The 13,070-nt window shown below is 44.3% G+C and overlaps 1 protein-coding gene across 1 annotated transcript in view; it reads left to right on the top strand.

The window, feature by feature from the left end:
* Positions 1-13,070, top strand: part of LOC143288582 (uncharacterized) — a 49,796-nt gene that overhangs the window by 23,380 nt on the left and 13,346 nt on the right. The window contains exons 9-11 of the mRNA XM_076597203.1: positions 969-1,193; positions 3,706-3,907; positions 7,009-7,095. Coding sequence (XP_076453318.1) covers positions 969-1,193; positions 3,706-3,907; positions 7,009-7,095 — 514 coding nt within the window. The remainder of the gene's footprint in view (positions 1-968; positions 1,194-3,705; positions 3,908-7,008; positions 7,096-13,070) is intronic.

Genomic DNA, 13,070 nt, shown 5'->3' with positions numbered 1-13,070 from the left:
CCAAAGGTGGGTTGTTGTTTTGTGTGTGTGTGTGTGTGTGTGTACTACTGTAGGGGGGGATTTGTGTGTGAGTGCGTGTGGATTGTTAGAGCTGTTGGAACTGTGCGAGGATGATTCCACACCACTCAAACCAAAGGTTTTGTTTCACTTTGTGTATGTGTGTGTGTTAGGAAAACGAAAAAAATGAGGGAGGATAAAGGTCACATAGTCTTTTATGGCCTTCGGGGCAGTGAATTCATATCCACTGTGTTTAGAACTCGGCGAAGGAATGCAGAGTCCAGTCCCCTTCTTCCGCCACCTTTAACCTTTTTTTTGTTTTGTTATTTATATTTCTTACACATACAAATGGGCCATTTGTAGGGAAAATCAGGGGAGAAAACTGGCAGTACTGAGCTATGAAAAGTAAAACTACCTTGGTATGGCCGTGTGACAAAGATCCAGGAGCAATGCTAAATCGGTTCTCCAAGGAAGTGCTGAGGGAGACGGGGGGAGGGGGGGGGGGGGGGGGGGGGGGCGGCCCTGGACTGGCAAACATATCAGTAACGGTGCCTGGTGGGTAAAGAGTGGAGATTTTTCTGACCTCCCATGTCAGCGTAAGTGCAGACCTGCTAGTCTCTGGACCCCCTTCATGTGTATACGCAAGCAGAAGATCAAATATGCGCATTAAAGATCCTGTAATCCATGTCAGCGTTGGGTGGGTTATGGAAATAAGAACATACCCAGCATGCACACCCCCAAAAACAGAGTATGGTTGCCTCCATGGTAGGACAAAAACAGTCATACACGTAAAAGCCCACTTGAGTACATAAGAGTGAACGTGGGAGTTGCAGCCCACAAACAAAGAAGAAGAAGAAATACCTTTCTCCTGTTTTTTGGGGTTTTTTTCTTCCTGGCAGTCAAGGGGATTCTATTGTCATTGCCAACATAGATATTTTTCACTATTCTTCATACTAATTTTCTGTTTCCAGGTTTCTCTCAAGGCCCCCAAACTGGTCTTCATGTCTTCAGACGATGGTCTGTCCCCGATGAAAGTGAAGCTGAAGCCTTCCCAGGATGATGGGAGTGACCTTGACACCAGCAGTCTCTCATCAGAGGGTGAAAATGAGGCTCAGTCAGAACCCACTAAGCCCCGTGTCCCCAAACTCAAGTTTACCATGAAGAAGGTTCAGCCCACTGAAAAGGCCAAGTCAGAGGTGAGGATGAGACGGTCTCTTGTTGAAACAAAAGTAAACGTCTTCCAAGTGTAAACTGTTCATTGTCTGGTAGTTCTCCTGTTGTAAACTGTTCAGTTGTCTGGTAGTTCTCCTGTTCTAAACTGTTCAGTTGGCCGGTAGTTCTATTGTAAACTGTTCAGTTGTCCGGTAGTTCTCCTGTTGTAAACTGTTCAGTTGTCTGGTAGTTCTCCTGTTGTAAATTGTTCATTTGTCCGTTAGTTCTCCTGTTTCTCCTGTTGTAAACTTTTCAGTTGTCCGGTAGTTCTCCTGTTATTCAGTTGTCCGGTAGTTCTCCTGTTATTAGTTGTCTGGTCATTCTCCTGTTGTAAACTGTTCAGTTGCCCGGTAGTTCTCCTGTTGTAAACTGTTCAGTTGTCCAGTAGTTCTCCTGTTGTAAACTGTTCAGTTGTCCGGTAGTTCTCCTGTTGTAAACTGTTCAGTTGTCCGGTAGTTCTCCTGTTGTAAACTGTTCAGTTGTCCGATAGTTCTCCTGTTATTCAGTTGTCCGGTCATTCTCCTGTTGTAAACTGTTCAGTTGTCCGATAGTTCTCCTGTTATTCAATTGTCCGGTAGTTCTCCTATTCAGATAATCTTTCTACACCTTTGTCATAGCTTTCTCACATTGACTGCTGTAGGGGAGATTGTCATAGTTTTCTCACATCGACTGCCGTAGTGGAGATTGTCATAGTTTTCTCACATCGACTGCTGTAGGGGATATTGTCATAGTTTTCTCACATCGACTGCCGTAGTGGAGATTGCTGTCAATGGTTGATAGTTCTGTGACCCTCCATCTGAATTTCTACCCCTTACCCCCCGACATTTGGGACATTTTTGTTTTCTTTATTTTTTTGATGATGGGGGTCGATAAAGATGCAGTGGAGGTCGATATAGGTTTGGGACTCCTTGACAAGGCTGTACTCTCAATATATATATATAGAACATGATAGCTTTACGTAGAAGACGTCATGTAAGGTCAGAAGGATGACGTAAAAAATAGCATTACGTCATCTGTTATAAGTGTAGTCTGTGACCAAGCTGCTGGGTGGCAGCGAAAATTCAGATTTTATTGTTTTTGTTTAACAAAATAGGTATTGTATTTCAGCTTTGTTTTATGTCAGGAAATTGAAGCAACACTCCCAAAGAGGCGTCCGTAAAGTGGATGACTCTCAACTGTGGGGTCCCAGCCTTTCTGTTTGAGCTCACAGCACATTATGTGTTCCTGTTTGAGCTCACAGCACACTGTGTGTTCTTCCTATTTGAGCTCACAGCACACTGTGTTCTTCCTGTTTGAGCTCACAGCACACTGTGTGTTCTTCCTGTTTGAGCTCACAGCACACTGTGTTCTTCCTGTTTGAGCTCACAGCACACTGTGTTCTTCCTGTTTGAGCTCACAGCACACTGTGTGGTCCCTGTCTTCCTGTTTGAGCTCACAGCACACTGTGTGTTCTTCCTGTTTGAGCTCACAGCACACTGTGTGTTCTTCCTGTTTGAGCTCACAGCACACTGTGTTCTTCCTGTTTGAGCTCACAGCACACTGTGTTCTTCCTGTTTGAGCCCACAGCACACTGTGTGTTGTTCCTGTTTGAGCCAACAGCACATTGTGTTCTTCCTGTTTGAGCTCACAGCACACTGTGTTCTTCCTGTTTGAGCTCACAGCACATTGTGTGTTCTTCCTGTTTGAGCTCACAGTCTTCCTGTTTGAGCCCACAGCACATTGTGTGGTCCCAGTCTTCCTGTTTGAGACACTCAGTTGTGGGTAGGAGGTGGACAGGGGTTGAGAAAAAACCTGCCTCTGATGGGAATTGAACCAGAGTCCCAATCATCAGTCCGCAACACTTCACCACCGATTTGTTTATCATCTGATTTGTTGTACCACTTATTCCACGATACAAAGCATGAAACGCGATAACAAAGCATGAAAATGTTTAGTGTATAGGTCAGAATGAGACTTATGGGTTTTGTGTTTTTTGTTTGCAAAATAAAGTTTGGATGGCGGTTCAAGAAGTTTCGAGTGAGTGAGTACTTTACTCATTCTGTTGTGGAGAAGGGGGGAGGGAGGGGAAGCAGGATTTCCATAGTCACTGCAGAAAAGCAATTACACTACACTAAGTAAACATATATGCGTAGTTGATTTGGATTTGAAAAAAAGAAAAGAAAAAAAAACAAACAAATCTGTGTATACAGTGGACACAGTGGTAGAATATGTTGTGGCTTTGTATGACAAAGTAATCAACCGAAAAAACAACAAAAAAAATTAAGGAATTGGATTTGGTCTGTGGAAGTAAAGTTTAATTGTTAAGTTTTGAGTAAGGACTTTGTGTTACTTTTACTGTTTCTTTATTTAATCTTACCAAAAAAATTTTTTTTTTTTTTTTAATTATTGTTGTTGTTGTTGTATTTCCCATACCTCCAACTTTAACCCCTTTGATTTCCAGGTTGTTTCGATCTTGTCAGTGTGTCCGTGTTGACCTCAGACTAAGATTCTGTGCAGAAGGCGAAGACAGAAAAAGGGTCAAAGGCAGAAAAAGCAGCTCCCTCGGAGAAAGAGGAGTCGCCCCACCTTAAGCGTTTAAGGCTGATCTGCCGCAAAGTGGGGATTTTTGTTCGCAGCGATGTCCACTTTGCTGGCTGCTCCTCCGACAAGCAGAAAATAGACCGCTTGAAAGAAGCTCTCAGGAAAGCCGGAATGAAAGGTATTAGCATTTTTAAAATTGCCAGGTTTTGGCTTGGGAGGAGGGGGAGCGGGGGAGGGTAGTTTTCTGTTGTTAGGAGGAGGGGGGGGGGGGGGTTTGGGTTGTTTTTTTTTAATAAGGATTTGGCTCCGAGAGGTATATGTAGGTAAACTGAAGTGTCAGAGGGGATGAAAAATCCTTTATGGTGTCATATACTGTACCATGTCAAACTTATGAAAACTAGACCTCTTTTTTGCTTCTTGGAGGGGGGTCTTTTTTTTTTTAATTTTTAAAATAAGCATTTGGCTGAGAGAGGTATACGCTTAAACTGAAGCGTCAGTGGGGTTGAAAAATCCTTTCTTGCTTTGGGGAGGGGGGGGGGTTGGTCAGTGGGGTTGAAAAATCCTTTCTTTGGGGAGGGGGGGGGGGTTGGTCAGGGGGTCGGGGGGGGGGGGGGGGGGGTATTGCCGACATTTGCAATATTTCAGTTGGATTGAAAAGGCAATTGGAGGAGTCGCAGGGGTGAGGGAAAGTGGGGGGTGGGGAGGGGGTCACAGTTATTCTTGATATTTGTCAGGGAAGTTTCAGTTCGGATAGCAGTTGTGATTTCTCTTTCCGCATCCCTGCACCCTTCCCCCACACCCTCTTCACCATCCCAGCCCCCTCACCCCCTGCCCTCTAACCTCCCCCCCCCCTCCCCCCAACCCACCCACCCACCCTCTGATTCAACCTGTTGTATGGAAAGAAAGAACTTGGACCAAACTGTTGTTGTTTGTATTACGAAAAGCAGTAAATCTTGTGCCATTGGTTAATCACAGTCGTAACAATAGTCTTGGTGAAGATTAAGACAGTGATGATCAAGGATAGTGTTGATGATGATGATACATAAATTGAGAGATTTTTTTTTTTTTTAATGTACCCAACCCGTTTCAGTTACCTGTGCGTCCTTGTGTGTGTGTGTGTGTGTGTGTGTGTGTCCGTGTCAACTCAACAGTGAAGCTGTGAAGATACTTAGCCATGAGGTGAAGTGAATCCAACAGGACTGTTCATGTTGTGACATTGTGTCTGACACCTTGCAGGCCGCTTTGCAGTAATAAGATACTTTGCCATATATGTGAATCCAACAGGCTTGTTCACATACAACATTGCGTCTGACACCTTGCAGGCCGCTTTGCAGTAATAAGATACTTTGCCATATATGTGAATCCAACAGGCTTGTTCACATACAACATTGCGTCTGACACCTTGCAGGCCACTTTGCAGTAATAAGATACTTTGCCATATATGTGAATCCAACAGGCTTGTTCACATACAACATTGCATCTGACACCTTGCAGGCCGCTTTGCAGTAATAAGATACTTTGCCATATATGTGAATCCAACAGGCTTGTTCACATACAACATTGTGTCTGACACCTTGCAGGCCGCTTTGCAGTAATAAGATACTTTGCCATATATGTGAATCCAACAGGCTTGTTCATGTACAACATTGTGTCTGACACCTTGCAGGTCGCTTTGCAGTAATAAGATACTTTGCCATATATGTGAATCCAACAGGCTTGTTCATGTACAACATTGTGTCTGACACCTTGCAGGCTGCTTTGCAGTAATAAGATACTTTGCCATATATGTGAATCCAACAGGCTTGTTCACATACAACATTGTGTCTGACACCTTGCAGGCCGCTTTGCAGTAATAAGATACTTTTCCATATATGTGAATCCAACAGGCTTGTTCACATACAACATTGTGTCTGACACCTTGCAGGCCACTTTGCAGTAATAAGATACTTTGCCATATATGTGAATCCAACAGGCTTGTTCACATGACACTGGTGGTGTGCTGTCTCAGACACCTTGCAGGGCAGTTTACAGTAATAAGATTCTTTGCCATGACCAGCTGGGAGGACGCGGGTTCGAATCCCAGCGGAGGTGGGTTTTTCCGCCCGTGGCCGGCTCCTACCCAGAGTTGAGCGTGGGGAGACTGGGACCACACAGTCGAGTGTCATCCACTTCATGGATGCGTCTTTGGGTGTGTTGCTCTAATTACCTGACCAACACTTAAGTGTCTGTATCTCTCAGGCCTGGTTAACGCCAGGATATCATTATGACAGGAAGTGTAGAGTACAACCTTGTCACGCAGTCCCAAACCAAAATGGACCTCCACAGTAACATCATCATCGTCATCGTCATCCTCCTCCTCCTTCATCATCATCAGTGCATCAGTGTAAACCAAACAGTCTCAGAGTCTGTGGCCTTTCATGCCCATCTCTCATGGTGACCTCAGTTTCAATACCCCTCCACTTCCGTGCTTGGGGTGAGTCCTGTCGGTGTCTTCATTGTCAGCAGATTCATGGGGGGCTGTTGTTTGGGGGATGTGGTGGCGGTCCGCACTCTTGGAGGGACACTCACTCAGTCTGGCTCCACGACTAAGCCATTATTGCCATTAGTAGGGGGCTTAGTAGGTGGTGTCCTAAGTATGTTAAATCAGAACAGGCACCACTGAACACCACCGAAGTGACTCAGCAACAATGCACGGTCTCCTCTGGTGTGTGGCCTCCTGGTGACCTAACATTGATGGTTCCCTGTGGACTGTTGACGCTGGAACTGTGACAAACGAACCCGGATGTGGCCGTGTATGGGGGAATCTAAATGAGCGGTGTGGGAGTAATGCCACTGAAATGGTGCAGATGATGGGGCAGCAAAAAAAAAAAAGATTCTTTGCCATGAGGTGAATCCAACAGGCTTGTTAACGTTGTGACAATGTTGGTGCACTGTGTCTGGCGCTTTGCAGGCCAGTTTACAGTAATGAGGTACTTTGCCATGAGGTGACAATGTTGGTGATGACAATGTTGGTGTGCTGTCTCTTGCGCCTTGCAGGCCAGTTTACAGTAATGAGGTACTTTGCCATGAGGTGACAGTGTTGGTGATGACAATGTTGGTACACTGTCTCTGACATCTTGCAGGCCGGTTTACAGTAATGAGGTACTTTACCATGAGGTGACAGTGTTGGTGTGCTGCCTCTGGCACTGTGCAGGCAAGTTTACAGTAATAAGATACTTTGCCATGAGGTGACAGTGTTGGTGATGACAATGGTGGTGTGCTGTCTCTGGCGCCTTGCAGGCCAGCCCAGCCTCAGCAAAGTGGACAGTGTCAACCTGAGGAGAGAGGCAGAGGACTTGGACACAACCAACATCATAGAGACCTCAGGTACTGGGCCAGTGTGTTACTCCTCCTCCTCCTCCTACTCTTACCCGCCCCCCCTCTTACCCTCTCCCTTTCTCCTCCTCCTCTCCCCTCCTATGCTCTCCCTTCCTTTCCTCCTCCTCCTCCTCTTACCTGCGCCCTCCTATCCTCTCCTTTCCTCCTCCTCCCCCCCCTCCTCCTCCCCCTCCTCCACCTCTTTCCCGTCCCCCCTCCTATCCTCTTCCTTCCACCTCCTCCCCATCCTCCTCCTTCCCCCCTCCTCCTCCTCCTCCTCTTACCCGCCCCCTCTTCTATCCTCCCTTTTCCCCCTCCCCCTCCTCCCCCCCCCTCCTCCTCCTCCCCCTCCTCCTCTCCCTCCCTCTCTCCCTCCTCCTCCTCTTATCCACCCCGTCTCCTATCCTCTCGCTTCCTTTTCCACTTCCTCCCACTCCTCCTCCTCCCTCCTCCTCCTCCTCATCCTCCTCCTCCTTACCCGTGCCCCCCTCCTATCCTCTTCCTTCCTTTCCTCCTCCTCCTCCTCCTCCTCCTCCTCCCCCTCCCCATCCTCCTCTTCCTCTTATCCTCTACACGTCCTCCCCTCTCTTCCCCCCCCCCTCCTCCTTACTCCCGTCCTCCCCGCTTGCCTTTTGGTACCTCTACATACAATCCAATACAATATGAATACAATATATTTTTATCACTACAACTGGATATTAGTAGAAACATTCTGAACCAGCTGCCGTGACAAAATGGTTAGAATTGCAGCCTTTAGTTAATGTACACTGTTGTACAGCCCCTGTTCATTACTTTGTTCAAACAGAATCCAGTCTGCTAGTTCTCCTTTTCGGTTCTGTGTGCCATTTGGCTGTGCATTCTGCTTTTGAAAAACAATCAGCTTACTTCCGATTTCTCTACTTTCACACCATAAATTTATCCCCAACTCAGACGCTGCCCTTGTTTTGTTTTGTTTTTTCATTGCCTAAAGGCAAACTCTGATCACATTCAGTTGAAATTTTGCATAGTATGCGATTAGGTTTCAAGTTGATTTCATGAGGAAGATGAACCATGTCGAATCGAACAGTGGTGTGACTGAAGTGTAGCTGTTCAGCGCGATCATGAGTGTTTGTTGTGATCCGTGATGTTGACGTATATTGAGTTTGTTGTGTCAGGTGGCCCCACATGGTGGTCAGAATTTAGTTTTCAGACACACATCCCCACATGGTGGTCAGAATTTAGTTTTCAGACACACATCCCCACATGGTGGTCAGAATTTAGTTTTCAGACACACGTCCCCACATTGTGGTCAGAATTTAGTTTTCAGACACACATCCCCACATGGTGGTCAGAATTTAGTTTTCAGACACACATCCCCACATGGTGGTCAGAATTTAGTTTTCAGACACACATCCCCACATGGTGGTCAGAATTTAGTTTTCAGACACACATCCCCACATGGTGGTCAGAATTTAGTTTTCAGACACACATTCCCACATGGTGGTCAGAATTTAGTTTTCAGACACACATTCCCACATGGTGGTCAGAATTTAGTTTTCAGACACACATGGTGGTCAGAATTTAGTTTTCAGACACACATCCCCACATGGTGGTCAGAATTTAGTTTTCAGACACACATGGTGGTCAGAATTTAGTTTTCAGACACACATCCCCACATGGTGGTCAGAATTTAGTTTTCAGACACACATCCCCACATGGTGGTCAGAATTTAGTTTTCAGACACACATCCTCACATGGTGGTCAGAATTTAGTTTTCAGACACACATCCCCACATTGTGGTCAGAATTTAGTTTTCAGACACACATCCCCACATGGTGGTCAGAATTTAGTTTTCAGACACACATCCCCACATGGTGGTCAGAATTTAGTTTTCAGACACACATCCCCACATGGTGGTCAGAATTTAGTTTTCAGACACACATTCCCACATGGTGGTCAGAATTTAGTTTTCAGACACACATGGTGGTCAGAATTTAGTTTTCAGACACACATCCCCACATGGTGGTCAGAATTTAGTTTTCAGACACACATGGTGGTCAGAATTTAGTTTTCAGACACACATCCCCACATGGTGGTCAGAATTTAGTTTTCAGACACACATCCCCACATGGTGGTCAGAATTTAGTTTTCAGACACACATCCCCACATGGTGGTCAGAATTTAGTTTTCAGACACACATCCCCACATGGTGGTCAGAATTTAGTTTTCAGACACACATCCCCACATGGTGGTCAGAATTTAGTTTTCAGACACACATCCCCACATGGTGGTCAGAATTTAGTTTTCAGACACAGATGGGGTGCACACAGCCATAGGACACAGGGGTCAGTTTTGAGTATTAAAAAAGAAAAGAAAAAAAGGTAGCCCCTTATAGACCGAAAAGTACAGTACTCTTAAGTGACTCTCTTTATTGACTGACTCAGCGTCAGCTTATTTGTATTTGACTGCATTGTCTGCACACATCGAAGGGTTAATTCTTGTACCTACATACAGACAATGAACCAGTCTTGAGTCTGTAAAGTTCACCGTCTGTATAAGCAGTTCTTGTGATGTTCATGATGGCCTTTTTGACTTCGTCTTCTTTTCGTAAAGTTAGCTGTTAATAAACAATTCTTGCTATGTTCATATAATCATGTTGTTTCTTCTTCTTCTTCTTCACTTTCAAACGCAGGACGCCCAAAACGAAAACCAAAGGACATGTTCCAGCCCGCTTCCTCCCCCAAGAAGTCTCTGTCTCCAATCAAACAACAGTTCAGCAGAATCAAGGATCTGATTTCAGAGTCAGAGAGTGACTGAACGTGTTCATGTCATTATCACAGCAGAATCAAGGATCTGATTTCAGAGTCAGAGAGTGACTGAACGTGTTCATGTTGTTATCGTACTGGGTTTACCCCCTGAAAACAGAGTATGGCTGCCTATATGGGGGAAAGGGGTGGGGGTGGGGGGTGGGGGGGGTCATGCATGTAAAAGCCCACTTGTACATATAGAAGTGAATGAGGGAAGTTGCAGCCTATGAATGCAAAAGAAGAATCATACAGGTTTGTGTGTACGTCAGTACCTGAGTTGAGATTCATTTGAAAGACTTGTTCTCTGTGTGTGTGTGTGTTGGAGAGAAGTGGATAGGGTGTGAGTGTTTTGTTCAGAAAAGTAAGTTAGTGCTGTTTTTGTTTTTGGGGTTCTGTGAGATTTGAACTGAAGAGAATTATTTTGTATAATTTTTAATCTGAAAATGGGCCTTCAGAATGTTGAATGGACCTCTTTGATTTTGATCATATGAATTCAGAAAACGCCCCCTTCACCAGCAGGTTTGTGTTGTGTTCGTTTTTCTTTCCTTTTAGATGAAGTAACCGTCTGGTTTCAGAAAAAAATAAGTGAATTGTCTGAAAATTAAGTAGCGGTCTAGTTTCAGAAAAAAAATAAGTGAATTGTCTGAAAATTAAGTAGTGGTCTAGTTTCAGAAAAAATAGGGAATTGTCTGAAAATTATGTAGCGGTCTAGTTTCAGAAAAAAAATAAGTGGATTGTCTGAAAATTAAGTAGCGGTCTAGTTTCAGAAAAAAATAAGTGAATTGTCTGAAAATGCGTGCAGACACTTAGTGCCATGCAAAAACTTGTGAGCAAACACACCCACAGACGGTGTCAGTCATCCATGTACACACTTTACAGTATTGATCTGATTTCCAAATTATCTCCAGTTATCTCCCGAAGGAATCAGTTGTCTCCCGAAGGAATCAGGGTGATCCCGAGTAGCAGGTTCCCCTTACCAACCCCCCACCTACATCTCCCTCGCAAGATGAATCAAACAAGAGAATGAAAGTGTAATAAGAAAACTGAATATCCTGAAGTTGACTAGAAATTTGGGAAGCACTTTTTATTTTATTTTGTTTTATTTTAAGTCTGCTGACATTTTTTTTGTACCACAATAACACCGACTACCTGTCGTCCGAAGATGACTTATCACACAGTTTGTAGTTTGACATTGCAAAACAAGTGTATTTTAACATGGAGTGACAAGATTGCCAAGTGAAAAATGAGAGGCACTACGGATGAAGAAGACAGATAAGTTAAACACTGTGATCGTGCAAACGGTGTGATCTGCCAACACAGCACAATCATTTTCCGTCCCAAATAAATCAACTGGCAATTACCTCCTCTTTCCCAGATAGGTGAATCAGGCCAGTATTGCCAGATATTGAATCCTTTTTTTTTTTTTTCTTTTTTTTTTTTTTCAGAATTCATCGTTACTCTGCCAGTCTGAATGTTGACAGAAAGATCAGGGTAATGTCCCTGTACAGGAAGGTTAAGGTCATGGCCGTTTTGTTATCACAATGACGAGTGAATGGAGCTGAGCAATGGTTTGGAAATCCAAACCAGTTTTTACCTTGGGGGGATGGGGTCAGGACCACTTTTCAAAATTGGTATTTTCACACCAGTACATGCTACAACTTCTGGACAAATGCCAGCATGCATTTATTCATTTGGATGTTCCCCCTCACACACACACACACACACACACACACACACACACACACACATGAATAATAATAAATGAATAGATAAACACAGCAATCAGAAAAATCTGTCGTGATAAAAAGAAATACAAATACAAATAAATAAAAGAGAATTTGGCAACTTAAGCTCAAGTCCAAGAGAGCGAAAGTGGGTGTGTGTTAAATATGGGTTTGTGGCAACTCCAAACTGGTTTACCAAACCACCACGCAGTGACATGTAAGTTGGGTTGTGGCAACTCCTAACTGGTTTTTCCAACCACCACCACATGTGAGTTTGGCTTGTGGCAACTCCAAACTGGTTTTCCAAACCACCACACATGTAAGTTGGCTTGTGGCAACTCCAAACTGGTTTTCCAAACCACCACACATGTAAGTTGGCTTGCTTTTTCCAGTACATATCAGTTTTGCCACACACCTCTACAAGTGAAACTCAGAATAGATCTCAGGTCACTAAATCCTTGTTGTGCAGGCTGCGTGTTTGGCATTGTGAGTCGTGTAGATTTTGTTCAGCAGGAGGAAGTGTGATGAATTGCTCCTCAGAAAGGCATGTGTATGATCGTTAATCGTCGTGTCTGACTATGACTGTCGTAACATCAGAGGGGGGCATCTGCTGTCCAGATTATCACAGCTAGAATTTAATTATAGAGGAGAGTTTCTTGCCCACGTTACATCCCCACACCATAACTGCTAACCATTCCTTTTTTTCTTTTTTTTTCTGAATTTTACCACCAATTCTGAAATTATGATTTTCTGCATATTTTTTTCAAATTTCAAAATTCCAACAACAAAAAAACCAAAAAACATGAGAAATTGAACCTGCTTGCTGGGTTCGTGCACCAATTCATGTTTTTCAACTGGAAAGCAGTTACTGTGCACACTCAAGGCACCATTAATGTTTTACCAACATGGCGTGGAGCAGGTAAAGACAAAAGTCGACGTGATGTGGACAGCAAATCAACAAAAAGAAGGGTTTACCAACATGGTGTGGAGCAGTGAAAGTCGATGTGATGTGGACAGCAAATCAACAAAAAGAAGGGTTTACCAACATGGTGTGGAGCAGTGAAAGTCGATGTGATGTGGACAGCAAATCAACAAAAGAAGGGTTTACCAACATGGCGTAGAGCAGTGAAAGTCGATGTGATGTGGACAGCAAATCAAAAAGAAGGGTTTACCAACATGGTGTGGAGCAGTGAAAGTCGATGTGATGTGGACAGCAAATCAACAAAAGAAGGGTTTACCAACATGGCGTAGAGCAGTGAATGTCGATGTGATGTGGACAGCAAATCAGCAAAAAGAAGGGTTTACCAACATGGTGTGGAGCAGTGAAAGTCGATGTGATGTGGACAGCAAATCAGCAAAAAGAAGGGTTTACCAACATGGCGTGGAGCAGTGAAAGTCGATGTGATGTGGACAGCAAATCAAAAAGAAGGGTTTACCAACATGGTGTGGAGCAGTGAAAGTCGATGTGATGTGG

The sequence above is a fragment of the Babylonia areolata genome, chromosome 12 (genome assembly GCF_041734735.1).
Source record: "Babylonia areolata isolate BAREFJ2019XMU chromosome 12, ASM4173473v1, whole genome shotgun sequence".
In the NCBI taxonomy this organism is placed as follows: Eukaryota; Metazoa; Mollusca; class Gastropoda; order Neogastropoda; family Buccinidae; genus Babylonia; species Babylonia areolata.
The sequence above is the reverse complement of the archived record's forward strand: the minus strand, read 5'-3'. Positions and strand labels throughout refer to the sequence as shown.